At 39.3% G+C, this 21,328-nt stretch overlaps 1 protein-coding gene across 3 annotated transcripts in view; it reads right to left on the reverse strand.

Annotated features, from left to right (window-relative positions):
* Positions 1 to 405: 405 nt before the first annotated feature.
* The window catches only part of LOC306855653 (gamma-aminobutyric acid receptor subunit alpha-1-like), a 30,850-nt gene continuing 9,927 nt past the window's right edge, over positions 406 to 21,328 (reverse strand). For 2 of the 3 annotated variants that reach the window (XM_079394446.1, XM_079394444.1), the window contains exons 6-10: positions 20,649 to 20,731; positions 20,094 to 20,237; positions 18,274 to 18,426; positions 6,336 to 6,538; positions 410 to 1,428 (exon numbers count right to left, since the gene is read on the reverse strand). In XM_079394446.1, the coding sequence (XP_079250572.1) occupies positions 1,111 to 1,428; positions 6,336 to 6,538; positions 18,274 to 18,426; positions 20,094 to 20,237; positions 20,649 to 20,731 (901 nt within the window). In that variant the 3' untranslated portion in view covers positions 410 to 1,110. Of the gene's footprint in view, positions 1,429 to 6,335; positions 6,539 to 18,273; positions 18,427 to 20,093; positions 20,238 to 20,648; positions 20,732 to 21,328 lie in introns of all 3 variants that reach the window. The other variant, XM_079394445.1, reaches the window with a different exon arrangement.

Raw genomic sequence — 21,328 nt, forward strand, 5'->3', positions numbered from 1 at the left:
GTTACATTTAGCAAAGCTCAAAATTAATATTGACATCTCTAAGATTTTATAATATTTACATGAAAACAAAATAAATAGTATGCTTTATGATATACACATTAATCTTTTCTCTACGCTTTTTATATCCATGAGTAAAGGATTGTTTTTTTCCCCCCGCTGAGACATGTTTTATTGCTGTTAATGGAATCCTAGTAGAATATAAGGTCAAATAACAGAAGATCCAGAACACAGGCTAAAGAGAAAAAACAGAGGAACACATGACTGTTTAAATCAAGCTGTTAACTGGGTATAGAAAGCTTCACCCATGCAAACTTATTCCATGTACATTGCTAATGTAATGCAAAAACATATTTTAGGTTAAAAGAATCTTAAAAGAACAGTTCACCCCCTTTTTTTTTTTTTTGTTGTTGTAATTTCACCCTCATGTTGTTTTAAACCTGTCTGCTGTTTCTGTCTGTGTTTTTTCTGCTGAAACACAAAAGTAGAAGATTCTTCAGAATGTTTACACATACAATAACACAATCAGCACATATGTCCAAAAACAAAAAAGACAATGAAAGCGCCATAAAATTACTGCATACAACATCTATATTTCTATGTGGTAGCTTCAAGTGAAAAACACATCAGAAGACTTGGAATAAAGTGTGTGATTTGCATGGACTACTTTTACTTTTACGATGCGTGTTGTTGCTGACAAGTCACTAAACTGCCATTATAACAAAGTGTCTCCTTTTGTGTTCAACAAGAGCATACAGGATTGGAACAACACGAGGGACAGTATTTAATGAAATAATCTTTTTTTGTTTTGTTTTTTGGGTTAACTATTCTTTAAGGAATAATTCTGTGCATTTGCAGCACAGCATTTTCTCAGTTCTGATATACTGTGTCTGTTTTTTTATATAGTATGAGTTTCCTTCCAGTGCAGTGGTTTGTACATAATACAGTCCCTCTTTTTATCATATAGGAAGATACAGTATATTACATATGTCGACACAAACTTGAAAGTGGGAGCGTGACTATCATTGAAACAAATTGTTTCGTTTCACTTTTAGAAACATAAGAAAGAAAAGAAAAAAAAGAAAAAAAAAAAGAAAGCCCGAGGAGATAGAATTAGTGTGGTTGCAGGGCGCCCTGTAATTTGGGTTTTTTATTCAAGTAAGTTGCCCAATACACCAAGTTAAAGGTTCCGAAGAGCAGCGGGAAGGCTATTCTGGCGATCCTGTCGATCTTGCTCACGCTGTTGAAGGTCTTCTTGGCCTCGGGAGCTTTGGGTTTTGGCTCTTCCTTGGGCTCGGTTGGCGGAGGGGGGGCACTTTTAGCAATAGTTGCCAAACCAGGGTCTCTGGCAATGTTCGGAGCAAATGTCGTCGCCGTCGCGGCCGTGTAGGTGTTGTTCTTTTTCAGCAATGACTCTTTCTTCTTCTTTTGCTGTAAAGGAGGTCAACAGGATATATGTCATCAGCTCTTACTATTGCGGGGATTGCTGATACCTAACTATAGCATCATTGAGATTCTGCTTCATATATTTATTTCCCTAAATTCCCCCTCAAGATCCTCCTGTGGGGCTTTATAATGGTGTTTTTTTCAGTTTATTAGTGAAATAAGGTCTGTGGTAAACATAACTTGATACTTAGACATTTTGTTGTATAATGTAAACTGCACACACAATCTTATGCAGGTGCTTATTACAAACATAAGCTCTTAAAAATAAACAAACTGCTTTAAAAATTAGTGTTTTCAGTGTGGGTGTATCATCGTGTAGAGAAAAACATCCAAGTGTTGTTAAATTATATTTACCACAGACCTTATTTAGCTCATAAATTGAAAAACCCCATTATAAAAATCCCATAGGAAATTCTGAGGGAACCCATGGCAAATTAGTTCCCCTTCAAGAACTTGAGTTGCATCGGAAACACTAGGGGAACGCCTTCAGCGATACCATGCTCTGAATCATATGTTTAATCAGTCTAATCGATGGGCGAGACGTCATGGGCAGGTGACATAACGACCAGGAAGCTTAAAAGCGTGTGAGATGCAACCGGCGTTAGCTTTCTGTCATTCAGCAAAGCTCTGTGTGTGTGTCAGTCACAATCTATGTTCTGTGAGTCTTATTTACTGATGTTTGTCAAGTTACAAGTCCAGCAACATATAAAGCTCCAGAATGTCTATAGCCGAGGCAAAGACAAGACATAAAGGTGAAAGCAGATCACGTTACAGATTGTGTGTTCCTCCCTGCCTGTCCCTCCCTACTTCTTCCTCACCTGCCAGATCTACTGCCCACTCTCTGGGATTGGAAGCCCGTTCTACAGTCTCTTCCCCCCGGGGAGCGGGCTCGGGCTGATTCTCCCCCTCAGTCCCTCCAGTATGAGAAGCTATTAGAGGTAGTTACTCGTGCGGTAGCCAAGTTAAACATCCATTGACCCACCGAGAAACAGGTTGAACCGCAGAAAAACTCGATGAACACTTTCTGCGTACTAAGCCACTACCTCCATGCCGGAGCCTGCCATTTTTTCCTGATCTCCACACCGAGGTGTCGAGATCGTTAAAGAAACCATTCTCGGCCCGCTTATTCATCCCCGCCTCATTGCCATAGTAATCAACCCTGCCAGTGTTCCAGGGCGCAGCGGTCTCCAGCGAGTGCTTCTCTCAGTATCTTCCGCCCGGGAACATAGCAGAGCTGAAAGCCTTGCCACCCCTTCGGGGGTCTCTCGAGCAGCTAGTTCGGCCGTCTCCTGCTGGTCCTCTGTTTCAGGGCACCGAGCTAGCAGCTCCAAGCACACCAGAGGCCAGTCTCGAGAGACTTGTTCCCTTAGTAAATTATTTAGCAGCGTGGAAACTACTGCCAAATGTATCTTGTTGGGTCCTACAAACTGTAGAAAGAGGCTGTCACATTCAGTTCGGCGCTCTGCCTGCCGCCTTTCAAGGGGTTTTTTCCTCACATTTGTGGGCCCTGAGAAGGCTCTGGTATTAGAACAAGAAGTGAACACTCTCTTGAGGAAGGAGGCCCTCCTCGCGACAGGGAGTCCGGGTTCTACAGCAAAGAAGGATGGGGGTTTGCATCCAATTCTATTGAACCGCAGTTCAAAATGCTCACTGTCAAACATGTCATGTCTCAGATCAGGTCCGTGGACTGGTTTGTCACGATTGATCTGAAAGACGCTAACTTCCATCATCCTTCCCAGTCACAGGAAGTTCCTGAGGTTTGCTTTCAGGGGCGAAGCTTACCAATATCGGGATCTTCCCTTCGGCTTAGCTCTCTCACCATGTACTTTCATGAAGTGTGTGGATGCTGCTCTGGCTCCTCGCGACTCCAGGGCATCCGCATACTCAAGTACATCGACGATTGGTTGATTTTAACTCAAACGCAGCAGATGCCAGTCTTTGTTGGGTCTGATGGCAGCTGCGTCCAACGTGATACCTTTTGGCCTGCTGTACATGAGACCCTACAGTGGTGGCTCAAGACCAAGGGGTTCTCCCCGAGGGGAAACCTGCTTCGCATGATTAAGGTCTGATCTTGTCTCAGAGCCCGGTGCTGGGAGCTCCTTGTCACTGCGTAACGCTAGCGACGGACGCGTCCCTCACCGGTTGGGGAGCGGTCATGAGTGGCCACCCTGCCCGCGGTCTGTGGAGCCATCTCACGTGGCACATCAACTGCCTGGAGATGCTGCCCGTGTTTCGAGCACTGAAACACTTTCTTCCGGACCTAAGAGATCACCATGTGTTGGTACGCCCTGATAACACAGCTGTGGTCTTTTATATCAACCACCAGGGAGGTCTGTGTTTGTGCCCCTTGTATAAGCTGGTGCACCAGATTCTTGTGTGGTCCCAGGGCAAGTTCCTCTCGCTGAGAGCAGTTTCTATTCCTGGGCATCTCAATATGGGAGCAGACATCCTGTTGAGGCAGGGGCCGAGGCCCAGGGAATGGATGCTTCACCCCAAGGTGGTGAAGCATATATGGAGAGTTTCTGGCTAGGCTCAGGTGGATCTGTTTACGACCAGTCAGACATCACACTGTCCCCTCTGGTTCTCTCTGACTCATCTAGCTCCACTGGGGCTGGATGGTATAGTGCAGACTTGGCTGAGGCTTTGTCTGTACGCCTTTCCCCCGATCGCTCTGCTTCCGGGAGTTCTAGAGAGGGTGTGCGCCGGGACGGGGTCTGTCTATTGCTAGTAGCCCCGCTCTGGCCGGCCTGAGTATGGTTCTTGGACCTGATTTCTCTTCTTGACGGCTCTCCATAGGAGATTCCCGTCAGGAGGGATCTCCTCTCACAGGTGGAGGGCACAATCTTTCATCCCTGCCCGGAGTTGTGGGAACTGTGAGTGTTTGCCCCTGAGGGGGCACAACTCATAGCTTCTGGTCTCTCAACCGAGGTTGTTGAGACCATCCTCCAATCTAGAGCTCCCTCAACGAGGAAACTGTACGCCCTGAAGTGGAGACTCTTCACTTCATGGTGCGGAGACCACCAGCTTGACTCAGTTAACTGCCTGATTGGTACAGTGCTGGAGTTTTTGCAGGCCCATTTCTCTGCAGGGTTAACCCACTTCACCCTGAAGGTCTATGTGGCGGCTATAGCGACCTACCACGCCCCTCTTGGTGGCCTTTCAGTATGCAAGAACCCTCCAGTTACACATTTCCTCCACGGAGTGATGAGGCTGAGGCCTCAGGTACGATCTCCCCTCCTTGGGACCTCGCTGTGGTGCTAGAAGCTCTCTGTAGGCCTGCCTTTGTGCCTATCGAGGAGATATCCGATCGTCTTCTTACATTAAAGACTGTTTTTCTTTTGGCGATGTCATGTCTTAAGAGAGTTGGGGATCTGCAGGCCCTCTCAGTGGCTTTGACTTGACGTTGCACCCGGTCTGGACGCTGTGTCTCAGGGCCATACCTCCGGCATCCCTACTAGAGCTTGCTTCATTCCTAGAAGCTAACGTTGGTTGCACCTCACGTGCTTTTAAGCTTCCTGGTCATTACGTCACCCGCCCGTGATGTCTCACCCATCGACTGGACTGATTACACATATGATTCAGAGCATGGTATCGCTGAAAACGTTCCCCTAGCATTTATGACGCAGCGTCTCGTTCATTCGAGGAACCATGGTTATATATGTAACCTGGGATGTTTTCCAGGTTTTGACGTCACAGCTGCAGCGCTCTATTGTTATACATTATATTCCAGGTTTTCTGAAGTCACACAGTGATTTTTTTGTGAAGAACGGATAACATTTTTGTCAGTATTTGCTGGAAACTGTCCCTTCTTTGGATTTATATGATTTTTAAGGATTTATAATGTTTAAACATGTTACACTCTATATAAAACCATGATCCGCACTCACAAAAATAATACGTAATGCAATACTTTTTAAAGACAGGAATTAGTACAGTAATCTAATTACTCTGTTGAAGATGTAATTAATTACTTTTAAGACAAACTCTGAGAAAGTCTAAAGTAGTTTTAAAAGCTTAATTTCAAGGTTACCTTAACATACCATACAGTTTATCAGAAATACAAATAAACAGATAGATAGATGGATTCATTTCTTCATTAAATGTGCTACAAATGAATAAAAGACTATATACAGATAACATATCTTTAATGCTATAATGATATTATAGATTATATTTTAATGAAAACAACTATTGTGCATGACCTTCTCACATTTATACGGCTTTGACCAGTGGATGTCGCTAGCATAATTATTAATTATTAGAAGAAAATTTCTCATTACGAAAAACTAAGTCATTATGAGAAATTTTATCATTATGTGAAAACTTCCAATTTTTACAAGATACTAAATTATGATATACTTTGCTATATACAGTATTTAAAAAAAAAAAAAAAAAAAAAAGAATATATATATATTATTACATTAACTCACAATTGTGAGAAATCTTGTATGAGATACTGAGTCAAAATTATGGTAAAGTTTATCATTATTACTATATAGTAAGTCATTACAATTCATAGTCATTATGATGAGATGTTAGATCATAATAATATATAATTCATAATAATTGTCTCTATATTTCACAACATTTAATTGTAATTATGATAAAGTTTCCCATTATTATGAAATACAGAGTCATAATTATGCAAAAGTTTCTTATTATTATGATAAACTGTATTAAGTTATTTTAAGTAATTTTCCTAATATAATATTATAATTAATAATAATAATAATAATAAACACAATACACTTTCAGTGTATGGAAAACTGTAACTTAAAAATATCATGAGAGTGAGAAAATTGACAATTTTCATTTTTATGAACAAATCCTTAATTGATCTATGACTAAAACATTTTTTTTTCTCTTTTATTTGAAAACTGAAATGGCTTTACCTTTTCTGGCACCACACTTTTCCCATCCCAGGCGTAACCCCTCTTGGTGAAGTAGTTTACAGTGGCAAACTCAATGAGAGCCGAGAAGACAAAGGCATAGCAAACGGCGATGAACCAGTCCATAGCTGTGGCATAGGCCACTTTGGGCAGAGAGTTTCTTGCGCTGATACTCAGGGTGGTCATGGTAAGGACAGTGGTCACTCCTGCAGTGGACAAAGCATAAGAAAATCACTTGGATTAAACAACTATATGTCAGGTTTTAATCAATCTGCCAGAAAACAAAATAGTGTTTAATAGTGTTGGGCCACTTTTGTCCTCAGAACTGACTTAACTCCTTATGGCATAGATTCAACAAGGTAACGAAAACATTCCTCAGAGATTTGGGTTCATATTTATATGCAAACCAGGCTCATTCGAAATACGTGGCTCTAAATACATTTCTGCAGGACCGTTATTATGTACCTTACTGTACATTTCATCGTAGTTTCAAAGTGAAACGTCCGGTGAGTTGCGGATTCAATATGTGACCCTGGCACTTTTTGATGTTGATATATGCACGTATTGCTGTGTTTGGATTACGTTGCTTCAGGTACGTATTGCGTTGGTTCATAATTCAAGTATGAGTGTTGCTAAAAGTTAATGCTCTATCGTGTTGGAAATAGCCCCTATACCAAAGCCAACCCTAAACCTACCCAATATTGTTAACAAATGCAATGGTATAAAAATGGATTTGTTGATGCAACCGTGCTATTTTAACTTCCTTATACAGATTTGAGCTGTTTGGTCGAACCGTAATTTCAAGAGGCTTGTACCAGAGCTCTTCATCTCTCAAGTGCAACGCTGTATCGAGTGAGCTACCGAGCAAACCTACAGAGTTGGAAAACTCATGCATTTGAAGCTGTATATGTGAGGACAATGTTCAAAAGTATCAGTTTTCAAATCTCGCAGCATTTTAAAATTGTTTTACATAACATTCCTCAAGTAATTATGTGGAAACTAGGCTTTATTAATCAAAACTGTGGACCTGCAAATCATACTTTGTGTTAAAAGGAATACAAGTTGTGGGAGTTTTACTGCCTCTAGTGTTCATTTCAACTGGAAACTACAGCGATTCGTGTGTGTATTGGTACGTTTTTTGAGTTTCGCAGAAATGTAGGTAGAGGCATGTATTCCCACACGGAAATAACCTATATAAACATATATGTTTTAATATAGGTTTTGATATATGTTTTTAATATATGTGACATACATAAAATTGGCCGTTTTCCTATAATATAGGTACATATATGCATGTATATATGTGTGCATATATGCACCTATATGTTTACCTATATATTAGTAAAATTATTAAAATCTATAGCTGCTAGACAACATAAATAAAAGCCCAAAATGTTGAAATTTACATTTACATGTACATATAGGGCTTATATGTGGATATAAAGAAGCAATACAGGAGACCTATATGGCCTTTATATGCACATATATGCACCTCAATTTTGCCTATATGTGGCATATATACGCATATATGCAGCATATATGTTATCATATATGTGCATATATACTGCATATAGGTTTCATATATGCGCATATATCCTCATATAGGTTCTTTCCATGTGGGTTTCCAATGAGCCTATGTTGTTTATATGACAGCATCACGCAGTTGCTGCAGATTTGTCGGCTGCACGTCCATGATGTGAATCTCGTGTTCCTCCACGTCCCAAAAGTGCTCTACTGGACTGAGATCAACCTGAACTGTTGATACAAGCCAGGACGGATCCATGCTTTTGTGTTGTTTACACCAAATTCTGACCCTAACATCCAAACGATGCAGCAGAAATCGAGACTCATCAAAGCAGGCCACCTTTTTCCAATGGGAAAACATATTGCGGCCTCTGGCAACAAGTCATCTTGTCCCACAGAACTGCAATTCACTGGATATTTTCTCTTGTTTGGACCATTCTCTGTAAACCCTAGAAGTGGTTGTGCATTTACAATCACTTAAATCACCTTTTACACAATTCTGATGCTTGGTTTCAACTTCAGCAGAAAATCTTGACCATGTTTACATGCCTATATGCATTGCGTTGCTGCCATGTGATTGGCTGATTACATATCTGAGTTAATATCTCCTGATATTTAAGAATATTTCAGGTGTGCACTGTCTAAAATGGATATTAGTATGAAAGAACAATGTTTCCAATAGCTACTGTATATTTGCTTTAGTCCTTACTCTATCCATATGTTAAAAATAATGTAATTTATGTAGCTGACAGCACATATCTACATTTAAGATTCATTCAAAGCTAAAATGACTGTAAATGTTGTATTAGAATGCTACATTAATTCAACAATGACAAGGACGAGGATGTCCTACAGATGAACACTAGCCTATATTAAAATGCAAATGTTGATTTTAGTGAATCTTACCTCATCAATAAGAGCCTTCCAAAAGAATAACTGAAATTAAATACAGTATATGCTTCTATTAGAGCAATGGCCTCCACAGCCACCCAATTTCTATCCTCAGTATCCTGAGTGTTCATTTCTGCTGTTCCATAGATGTTCTAATAATTAATTAGCATACTCTGTCACCAATTCAGTTCAGAGATAATTTATGCCGACCTACTTGAAGTACAAAGAACTGCTGAGAGCTTTTTCTGTTTTGTGGCCATGTTTCCTCAAAGAGAGCTCCTGTAATGAAGCAAGATCTGCTGTAGACAATGTACTCTGTGCTCTAAACAGTGTTTCTTTAAATTTTAGAACACATTTTCAATGTGAGCAGTGGCGGCTGGCAAACATTCGTTAGTATGAATTATGTGTCCTGTTGAAATTAGAGTGCATATTTTATTACTGCTATCTCTTCTGCCTAATACGTGCCTAAACCTTCATCCTGAAGTCAGACTTATCCTTTTGGCAAACACTGATTCTCATCACATCATTAACAATGTTTATTATCTGTTCTTAAGCTACAAAAGTAATGCCAGAAAAGTAACCCCAAATTGCTGTTTGCTTTCATGTGACAAACATGTTAAAAGGTATCTTTGGTACTTCAGTACTATTCAATAAAAATAGCTAAATATTTGGGGCAGATTTTGGCAAAAGTGTCCATGTGAAACATGCTGTAAAGATACACCCAATGGTAAAGCTCTAATTAGTTTAGTAAGCATGGTTATTAAAAATTTCCACTCCTCTTGTTTAAATACTGAACATTTGTTAAGATGATCCGTATCTTTTCACAACATTTTTTCTTGACACACCCAACAGGATAGGAACCAAATTAAGGAACAATGAATGATGATATTGCAACAAAAATGAAATTAACTCTCAAAGGTGTTCAGTAATGTTGTTAGGGAAAGAAAGCCTGTGGAGACTATAAATGATGGAGAAAAAAGAAGAGCTCATTTTCTTTTTGGCAAGCACGTAATATAGCAATAAAATGCCAATGAAGTTATTTTTTCTTAATAAATAATTATTTTTGCTTTTCTGTTTGGTGATGCTAATGAAAAAACAAAAAAACAAAAAAAAAACCTTGGAGAAGATGATGTTACATTTATGGGATTTCAAGACTACTTTTTAAAAAGGCCTTTTCAGCAGCTTTGTTTTGGTGTAATTTCAGTTCCGGCTGTCTTGAGCTATTTAGCCATTTCTCGTTCTCTCTCATGTCTCAACAATGTTATCCTGGTCTTGAGACCTTTCCAGCAGCAATATGAACCTTTTCTCTGGTTTAATTTGCTTTAAAACCCCCAGGTCTCCAGAGTAATACCTTCAGCACATTATGTTCAGCCTTGTGCTGCTGCTTCTGTGATATACAGGTAGTTCCTCTTATGGACCCATAATACTGGTCATCATTTTCCTTTAACATCATATTATTGTGACATTACTGACTTCTTCACACCCACATAAACCACACTATCGGCATTATGCCTTGTTATATATCAAGTTATGGAACTGCAGGGCCGTTTATCAATGTTTTGTGCTATCATAGAGATTTACACCATTGTCTTTTAAAGGGATAACTCACCAAAAACAATGAAAATGCACTCATTATCTACTCACCCTTATGCTGTCCCAAAACTGACTTTCCATAGAATACAAAATGACTTATTTAGCAGAAAGGTCCAAGCTACTGGAAGTGGACAAGACAGTTGTGGTCATCATTTACTCTATTAGAAAGAAAAGGAGCTTCTTGGACATCATTCTACATATCTTTTGTGTTCTATCTAAAAAGAAAGTGATACCTAAGGTTTAGCAAATGTTGTTGGAACTGTACCCTTTGGGTAAGTTTTCCCATCAATCAAGCATGTACAGAAAAAAAAGTACAGAAAATAGTTTAAATAGTTTAAGCTTTCAGCGCCAATTTGTGAGGACAACATTTTATTTAACTTAGTTTTTAAAAGGTTTCATTTAATCTGACTTCCAAAACTGCAGAAAGATTACTGTTTATTAAGAATGCATGAAACTGATTTTTTGCTGATCATTTTGGAAACAAAACCAAGTCTCTCCTGTGCAGAGATTGCACATAGAGATAAACACATTACTTTAACTTCTGGATAGTTTTGATCAAAAACGTACTTGTTAGGACAATGGCCGTAGCCAGGCTTTGAAAATCAGTGAGGTCCGGGTATGTGTTTGTGTGTGTGTGTGTGTGTGTGTGTGTGTGTGTGTTTGTGTGTGTGTGTGTGTGTGTGTGGGTGGGTGGGTGGGGTGGGGTGGGGGAGTTGCTATAACAACCACTACAAATACAACTCATTGTATACTCTATAAACACTTTAAAAGAGACAGACGTGTAGATGTTTGTTAAAGATGTTTTCTCTGTTTTGGAGAGATGATCATTTTTAAATCATACCCTATTGCATCAAAATTTGTTAATACTTTAGTAGTCAGGGGTGGATAATTTTATCAGCTGTTTATTATTCATGCAACAATACTTATTACTGTTATAGTTTTTATTAATAACCATTGCAGCTGATAACATTGTCTAGTGCACTTATAAATGTTTTTAGCATGATTTGTGAAAATTGAACAACTATAGTGAAGGACACAGCATAGACTTCTTCATGGCTAGTGTTTGTGTATTTCATTTCATTCTGTAACCTGCTTGTTCTACAGATCTGTGTACTTGTGTTACATACTACTGTTTTTGACAGAGTTGATAACGTTTCTGAAAGATAATATCATGATATTTTTTTTTGCGTTTCCCTTACCGAATGCAATAACCTGTCCATGGGCTTTGTTTTTATTACTGTCAGTTTAAGTGCCGGCGTTGCCAGATATTGCTATTAAAACAAACAAAAAACAAAAACATATATAACAATAAGCCAAAATTATTTAATATCTTTTACAATTAAGATAAGATAAAGATATCGCTGCCCCTAAACACCAATGTCCTACATGATTAACTTTCTAAAGTGTCAAATTAAGTGAAAAAGACAAGTTGAAAAATGCTTATAAAAGCTGGATCTGGCAACGCCCGCACCCTTACTCACAACTCTCTCTCAAGCTTTGTTCACTCCGCCAGCGTCTCGCAGTGATCATATTCATACCACGGACGCTAAACATTCTTGCAAACTGTCTGAACTGAATTATACATGTCATGCAGACATTCATATTAGGAGAACAAAGGAGAACATTTTATTTTTGAACATGAAAAATCTACCGACGTCCAGACCTCCGGTGACCTCATAGCTGGCTACGGGCCTGGTTAGAACTAAAACTTTAATAAAGTTCTTTTTATAATGAGGGTACATTGAGGGTACAATTTGATGTTTACATTTTATGCCTTTCTCAGCCGATTCCGATAATGTTCAGATAATATTGTCCCTAATATTTATGCTCTCTGTATTTATTCAGGTCTTAAGTGCTTGTGTCCTAACACTTGTCAAGATTGCTCATGCGAGATGTAGTTCAGTTTCATGAATCAAGATGTTGTTTCTTTACCAAAAAGAGACAAATGACAGATAACATTCCTCAAGATGATGCACTATAAAGCTGACATTATGGGAATACCCTTCAGGTGTGACGACTGTCTGAAGCCCAATGAGATTTTTATCCTAGTTCATTAGCTGATGGCATTAATGCGCTACCAGTGCCTCAAAATAACGCACCCGCACCATCATTTCTCAGATCTCTTTTCTTCAGGAAAACAGTTTATCTGCCCATGCTATCTTCAGAGTTTTATTGTGTTTCAGCAACTCACTTTAAGTGGAGTTTATGCTCCTTTAAAGTGGAACACAATGCTGTTTCTTTTTGAGAATGGAGAAAGCTTGGCCCGTCACAATGACTCTGTCTATCTACTTTCGTTTGGTAATCTGAGGAGTTTGGCAGTGGGCAAATGACGCTCTTCCGAGTGTTCAGGATGCACGGACTGATTTGTTGCTTCAGGCTATCAAAATTTGGCTCGTGAAGTAAATTGCTCCATGGCTGATTCTGCTCTGTCTGCTCTGTGGTGGTTTGTGCATGATACTGGGATTTGCATTTGGGGACGAAGTTCACCAGTTCCAGTTCTTCCATTAGGCCTGGCCTTATCACCTTGTGTCTTCACAAAGTACATGGACACTGCACTGCTCATATGTGTTTCTAATTACCTCGAGGACTAGCTGATTTTAGCACAGTCTGAGAATTGGGAGTATTTGGAGAATTTGGGAAATTTTGGAATACTGTTCTCGATCACCTACAGAGGTCGGGTCTAAGAATATGTCTTCAGAAGAGTGTTTTGTATTCTTGGGTGTGGAACTGAAGGAGGGATTAGAAGGGTTTCTATCCAAAGTTGTGAGTTTAATTTATGCACAAAATTTAAATATCGCATATAACAGTTGCGAATAAGCACTGTTTATATCCAATGAGTCAAAGAGAACAGAATCGTCACTTTCTGAATAAAGCCACTGAATATAATAATTTTCATATTTAATAAATGACTTGTGCCTCAGAGTGAACAGACAAAACACAATAAATGTTGTCATTGCTTTTGGAGGTGGATGCCTGCAGTCATGTAACAGCTCTGTGAGGCAATTATACAGAAATACTTTAATGACAGACTTTGCTCAAGAATTTCAGAACGACCAAAACATTTCAGATGCTGTGGAACGAGATCGGTCCCCTGGTTAGTCTGGTTTTGCCGTCCCATACTGCAAAGTCACATGACTTTTTTGATGCACATGGAGGAATCTACTTGGCAAATGCGTTTCCATCTCCCATTATTCGCATTAACCCTTTTTTGCACAAGTCAAAAACCACCTCAAGCGACTGTAAAAACTATTTTGCGAATTAAGGGATGTTTATTCGAAATTTGGCATTTCCATCACTTGTTTCTGATGCGGTACTTCAAAATGCGCATAAAAACAGGGTGATGGAAACATAGCTACTGTCTACTGACTGAGTCCAGTCATTTTGCCTTTTTGAATTGATTCAGAGCAAAGCAAGACATTCCTGTAAGTCTGTATGGAGACTTATGGGTTTCATAGCAGTGGTGATACCGATGGACCTGCATAATATGAGACTGTTTCAGTGGTGGGTCGTCGAAAGTTGAGGTTTTGGTCCCTGTTGGCATTCTCAACGCTCAAATAGATGACACTGTTACCTCAGAAACAACTCCATTTTTTGACTTTGGGTGCTCCTTTGAGTAGAATCTGTCACAGAAGATGATTACGACAGATGCCTAAGGTCGCCCAGCCTGCGGAGTTTGATGATCTCGCGTGTGATGATGTTGGACATTCAAGCTTTGAGCTATTTCCTATCAGACATTCGAGACTGTCATGTTGTCGTCAGGACTGACAAAGTGCCAGTAGTCTCACATATAAACCGTCAAGAGAAAATACATTCACGCCCTATGTGGAGATTAGCGTGGCCCATTCTTCTTTGGGTGCAGAACAAGTTTCTGTCACTAAGATCACTTTGCTTCAAGCATCTTCTGCTGGTGGGGCTCTCTGATTAGTTCTGGTCCTTCATCAGAAATGACAAAGACCATTTAGAATGCAATAGCCCCCTCTATTAGGAGGCTTTAAGCCGCAGCTATTTGTGTCATAGTGCAAAGAGCACAATCTGGATCCAGTTCACTGCCATGTCTTGTGGTGAGGCCCTAGTTACACGTAAAGGGGGAGGGGGTCTAATGCTATTTCATACATTCTGAGTTATTTACCCTGTTAACGAGTTGGATTCTCATGCTTAACATGACCAAAGTTTCAAAAAACGATTTGGACGTGTGACAGAGTATTTCTGTGCCATATACACTCCGGGGAAGTCGTGGCCTAATGGTTAGAGAGTCGGACTCGTAATCCAAAGGTTGTGGGTTTGAGTCTCGGGCCGGCAGGGATTGTAGGTGGGGGGAGTGAATGTCCAGCGCTCTCTCCACCCTCAATACCACGACTGAGGTGCCCTTGAGCAAGACACCAAACCCCCAACTGCTCCCTGGGCGCTGCAGCATAAATGGCTGCCCACTGCTCCGGGTGTGTGTTCACGGTGTGTGTGTGTGTTCACTGCTGTCTGTGTGCACTTTGGATGGGTTAAATGCAGAGCATGAATTCTGAGTATGGGTCATATGTCACTTCATTTCTGGGTTCGTATAAGTTTTGGGAAGTTTTTTTGTGAGCATGGCTCTTCATGATGTCATGAAGGGAGGAATTCCTTGTTTGGGCATTTCTCCCGGAAGAGAATACATATCGACCAGAGCGAGAGCAAGAGCAGCCCGTCAATGTCATCGTCAGCGCTGCACAGGACTTAATCGAGAAGAATGCCTCCAGAGAATTGTGTTTTTGGTTTCAGGGAAAGATAACCTTGTTTAGCTTCCCAAAGAAGCCAGTGATATGTAGATGCAGTTTGTTTTTCCGGGGCAGCAACGGAGTTTCGCAAGTGTGTTTGTTTGTTCCTATCATTTACTGTGACAAATGTTTTATAAACAAGGCTCAGATCGACGCTAGATTTGCACATCATCATCAGATCGTAAAGCTGTATCTTTCTTTAATAAATCTGATAAAACTAAATACTCTTTGGAGATATGAAGGATGCAGTACTACTCTATAGTTACTCAAGATTAACATGAGATTGGGTGAAACTGTGTGCTATGTCCCCTTTAATGTAGATGTCCCGAGTTCCTACTAAACATGCAACAACTGATGGTGTTGCTTTGGGGAGGGAAACACTTGTTCCTTGTTTCATGTAAGACGAAACGACTGAGACCTTTCCAATATGCTTGTGTTCCATCACTTTTTTTATGAAAAGAAAAACCACTGTGAAACTATATGAACTATGAAATCTGTTAGGCTGATGATACACGGGGTAACTTTTTGAGCAATGTTGAGGTGAGGCACAGGGCCCACGACATATTAGTCCAGATAGAAATTTGTTACCCATTCTCAGTGGAAAAGTGCCCAAACAATCGCTCAAAAAAAGTTGTCCGGAAAAGTTGCTCAAAAATTTGGTCTGTTTATCATCAGCCTTAAGCTATTTCTCTCAGCTGTTAAAGTAACATTTATAGATTAATTGTATTGTTTGATCTTTAAAAAATTTGAATCTTACATCAGTGGTTCCCAACCACGTTCCAGGAGGCCCCCCAACACTGCATGTTTTCCTTGTCTCCTTAATCAAACACACCTTATTCAGATAATCAGCTCATTAGTAGAGACTCCAAGACCTGAAATGGGTGTCAGACAAAGGAAAGATGCAAAATATGCAGTGTTGGGGGGCCTCCAGGAACGTGGTTGGGAACCACTGATATAGATGATGATAAAACTTGGTGACAATGACAATAATTTCTTAATTTCTGTCAGTAGTGCAAAATCAGTTGGTAGTTATTGATATTTTAAATAGAATAATGATATGTGATGTGAAAAAAAAAAAAAAAAACGGGTTCAAACTCGGGCCAATCAACCAGACAATTGAGGGCAAAGCTATTGTAAATAGCCTTTGCCAACAAGGCACTCTTTTTTTTCCCCAAGAAGAAAGAAAAATCACATCCTAGGCCCCTCAGTCATGTTTCAATCAGAGTGCATTTGTGAAATACAAGTTCACAAAATTGAGAATATGAATATAGTTTTGCAAGGTTACAGTCAAGCTACCCAGCAAGAACTAAGGCAGAGACAGCTCTCAGATGCATCTTTTAACATTTGTCTGCGATGCAAACGCTTGTGAATCCAAAGTGCCCAGTCAGGAGACTTAATTCAAGGGTAACCCGACAAGCTGACAGAAAAAAACAAAATCTCTCCTCTCTGATATGTGTTACATAATACATTACACAGACACACAGAATCCTCCTGGCACAGTTAAAAAATTTGAATACTGTAGTGCTCGCTGTCAAATTAAGGATTTATGATTTTCCAGTTTGCATGCTTCTCCTAAAAAGCACTAACAATCAATGCATGCAGCCTTTTAATAAAGTATTGAAGAAAACTTGAGGATTTAACTAAGCTGTAACAGAAAATGGATGACTTTTTAAGACCAAATAAGAAACGTAAAATGTCGATGTTTGCTAAATTTGAGCAAGATCCCCAAATCGTGTTCCTTTCCAAAATTTGCCGACCTAGATATCGTACAAAGGATTTTTAGGATGTGCCTGAAGCTGAATATCTTAATCGGAAAGGCATGGATGATGACTTCTAAACAAATAACAAATTCATAAACGAACATGCAGTAAATTAAGTCACTCCTTGTGCTTGCTGGATAGCAGGTGAGGCAGGGGACAGCACAATAATTTTGTGTAAAGTGAACGAATGTAAACTCTGTGAGTGAATATGAGCAAAAAGCCTTGTTCTGTAGTGTGTGAGTTTGTCCTGGCAACCAGAAACATTTCACACTGATTTCCTACAAGGGCTGTGCTGAAATGTTGGCTAGAAGCATAGAGATATACAAATAGAAGCCTCATTTGTTAAGGTGTACATATTAGGACATCCTCAGTGTCAATTCACGCAGTTGTACAGTACAGCAGCTGTCATCGAATCTGTTTAAACTGGCAAATCCCTCGACCACTGAACAAGTCTGGAGCTAATTTGTTTTGTGTAACATGTATGCATTAAATTATGAGTAAATGAGGGTTTGGAGCTTGTCTGTTTGTTGGACATGGGTTCAACTTATTTTTCTCAGTGGCTTTCAAAAAGTGGTGGGGACATGTCTATCCCACACACAAATTACCTTTTGCAAATATTTTATAATAAAAAACAAACAAAACTAATTATGAATTATTATTAAATAATTTTGCCATTGCTGCAGATTCAGACCCAAATACAAATAGTGGCTTTGCTTCACGCCTTTAACAATTATGCTTGACATTCCAGCTTATCCTTTGGGTCACACCTTAGTTTGGGGACCAGTTCTCACTATTAACTACAACTTTTGCATCAATAAACTCTTCTTAATAATTAGTAAGGTCATTTATGGTCTAAAATATGCTCGTGCAGAATAAGACATTAATATGTGCTTTTTAAGTACTAATAAACAGCCAATATGCTAGTAATATGCATGCTAATAAACAACTAGTTAATAGTGAGGATTACTGCCTAAACTAAAGGGATACTGTACTTTGCATAACTACAAAGATATGTTTTGGCCAAATTCTAAGGCAGCATCACAGGCATACTTTGCTAAGAAGGCAAACCCAGAATTCACTGTAATGAGTTAAATGACAATGGATGAGCATTTTTATGTAAATTTATATATATTTTATTGCTCAGAGTATTGTGTCTTTGCAACATGCTAACATCAAACTCTCTGGTCTTGTTTGTACAGTGTATGTCCCATGAGGAACCCTGTTTGTGTGGTGCATGGGGTTGCTGCCTAGCTAGATTATTCCAGATCAATCATTTATAAGATTGCATTTCAGTTAGGATGCTGCTTTAGAAAGCAGATACCTAGACAGTACAACAGCTCGCTCGATTTGAAGATGTTGGGTTGCTGCAGAGTGACACTAACAGCTCATTGATTGCTTAACTTAAAGATCAATTAGGACACTCACCAAACACAGTTCTGGCGGGGACAGATTCCCTGTTCAGCCAGAAGGACACCTGGGACAGGATCACGGTCATGATGCACGGCAAATATGTTTGGATGACAAAGTAACCGATCTTCCTTTTGAGGTGGAAATGTGTTTTCATGACAACATACTCTCCTGGAAGTGCAAGAGAAAGAGACTTTTTTAAGATACATTAATTAATGTGTATATTAGAACAGTCAATTAAACATGTTAATTTACCATGGTTCATTATAAAGAAACTAACACAAAATTAGTGCAATTAATCATGCTCCCTAACCCGACAGCAGCGGCACAGAATGAGTGAGTCTACTTCACACAGACAAACCTGTTTTCTAAAACTATTTTCTGTCTATGCAAAGATTAATCAACTTCTACAACAGTATCAGTGAAGTATCTTCATTTCGGGACTTTTCTCTGCAAATACTGATATGCTATTTATTTTATTTATAATATATTATAATTTATATATAATAGTACACTACCATAATGTTTTTTTTTTTCTGACACAAAGAAGGTTAAAACATCAATCCATCAAAATATTGTCATTGAAAGAGTTTACTGACTGATAGTGACAAGGTATTTATTGTTTGACAACTAAATCCACCAAATCATATTACTGAAAAGGGAGGTAGTCCAATGAACAAAGTCACCCACGTTGGACCCTTTTGTTACAGTACCTGTATCAGTTGGCCAATAAAAGAGGGAGCACAATAATTTGCACATCCACAAGGGAAATTATAAAATCTGGAGCATGCTACTTTGGCTAAACTTACTAAAACATCAAGACAAGTCATATGAAGATTCCCTTGTCATTTGAGGTGTAACATTGAGATTGCATAATTCAAATGTTGGGAATGCATATGTAACTGTCTGTAAATTATTTATTTGCCAAACAACTGCAATTTTCTGCAAATCTGAGCCAGTTCCAGAGGGATTCATATGAGTGGATCCACATCAGCTTTGGCATCTGTGCTCTCTTGCTATATTACAAGTATAATGGCATCATATTACTGTTTATTTAATAGTAATAGTAATATATATATCAGGGGTGTTTCCTTCGAGGAGGCAAGGGAGGCAGTGTCTCCTCAAAAAATTGGATGAGAAAATAATCGATTTTACAAACATAAATTGCAAATATTACTAAATATGGCATTAGAAGTATAAAAGTCACTCGTTTTTATAAAGTAACGCAGTCAAACAGCGACACCTGCAGGTAAAGTTACAGTGGAGGCTTGCCTCCCTTCGGTCCATAGACTTAAAACAGAGAGCCTAAAGCGTGCCGTGACTTTTCTGGAGGCTCATTGAGATGAATGCGCTATAATTGGATATGATTGGTTATGATTGGATGTGATTGGTTCCTGCGATAAATCCCGCCTCTTGTTTTTGTGTGAGCTCTCGTCCTAAATGAAGAAAATGATGGCGATATAATAATACTTTACACATCCACAAGCGAAATGATAAAGCATGCTACTTTGGCTAAACGGTAACACTTTAGAATAGGGAACACATTCACTATTAACTATGAATTTTCCCTCAATAAATTCCTCATTTGTTGCTTATTAATAGTTAGTAAAGTAGCTGTTAAGTTTAGGTATTGGGTAGGATTAGGGATGTAGAATAAGGTCATGTAAATAAAGCATTAATATGTGCTTAATCACTACTAATAAATGGCTAATATTCTAGTAATATGCATGCTAATAAACAAGTAGTTAAAAGACCCTAAAATAAAGTGTTACCAGCTAAACTTACTAAAAAATAACCATAGACTTCATTTGTAAATATCAGAGGGTGGAACCACGCACCAGTGCTGGACTGCACCACACCCGAGTCGACCGTCTGTCCCATCAAGTCATACTGGTTGAGCCGAGAGCCGTCGTCAGCCACGACCACAGACTGCGCTGCCCCTCGCGTCCACACATACACCACTTCAGCCCTCGTGTAGGCATCTGACGCAAACAAACAACACACAGAATCAAGCGTCTGCAGTCAAGAAGTCACTTGTCAGCCATATACTGATTCTCAAGCACAGCGGAGACGCAGCAGACGCTGAAATATTTAGAGCCTCGTGGCTAAGAGTCACAAGCTTGTTTTTTATTCATGTGTCTTCCCCCCTCATTCTTCCTCCAGCGCAGACGCATCTGTTCTTTCTCTGCGAGGATTAGTTGGGTTGGGGTAGAGCTCGCTAAATCCGTTTGGCTAGCTGCGTGGACGCGGATGTGTGATGTGTTGTGTCAGAGATGATCTCTACGCTCTGTGGGCCTAAGAGAGAGTCCCCATCTGCTCACACTACTCAGCTTGGAGACTCAGAGTAATATGTGAACTTTTAACGGAAGCGTGTAAAATGACACAGTACTTACAGCTGCCGAATTTGAGAGGGCATGCATGGGCATCCATTGGGAAGTCCTCCAAATGCATCGGACATTCAGCTCTGACTGTAAGCCTGAGACAGACAGAGACAAAGTGAGATACAATATTATAGTCTTGACAGTTAATTAAGATTAAGATACAACTATTTGAAAATCTGGAATCTGAGGGAGCAAAAAAATCTAAATATTGAGAAAATCTCCTTTAAAGTTGTTCAAATGAAGTTCTTAGCAATGCATATTACTAATCAAAAATGAAGTTTTGATATATTTACGGTAGAAAATTTACAAAATATCTTCATGGAACATGATCTTAATATCCTAATGATTTTTGGCATAAAAGAGAAATCGATAATTTTGACCCATACAATGTATTGTTGGCTATTGCTACAAATATAATATTTTTTTGTGGTCCAGGGTCACATATGTGTTTATTATAGCATTCAATTTGTTATATTATCCAAATATTGATTTGGATAATATAACATATACAGTGTCAGTGATGTGCAGTCCATGTAGGTTGTGAACGCTCTGCATACTGAAGCCATCTGAGAGTTCAGACACTGGCTAAATATGAACATTCCCTTGTCATTTGAGGTGTAACATTGCGATTGCATAATTAAAATGTTGGAAATGCATATGTAACTGTCTGTAAATTATTTATTTGCCAAACA

The sequence above is a fragment of the Barbus barbus genome, assembly GCF_936440315.1.
Source record: "Barbus barbus genome assembly, chromosome: 36".
Taxonomy (NCBI): domain Eukaryota; kingdom Metazoa; phylum Chordata; class Actinopteri; order Cypriniformes; family Cyprinidae; genus Barbus; species Barbus barbus.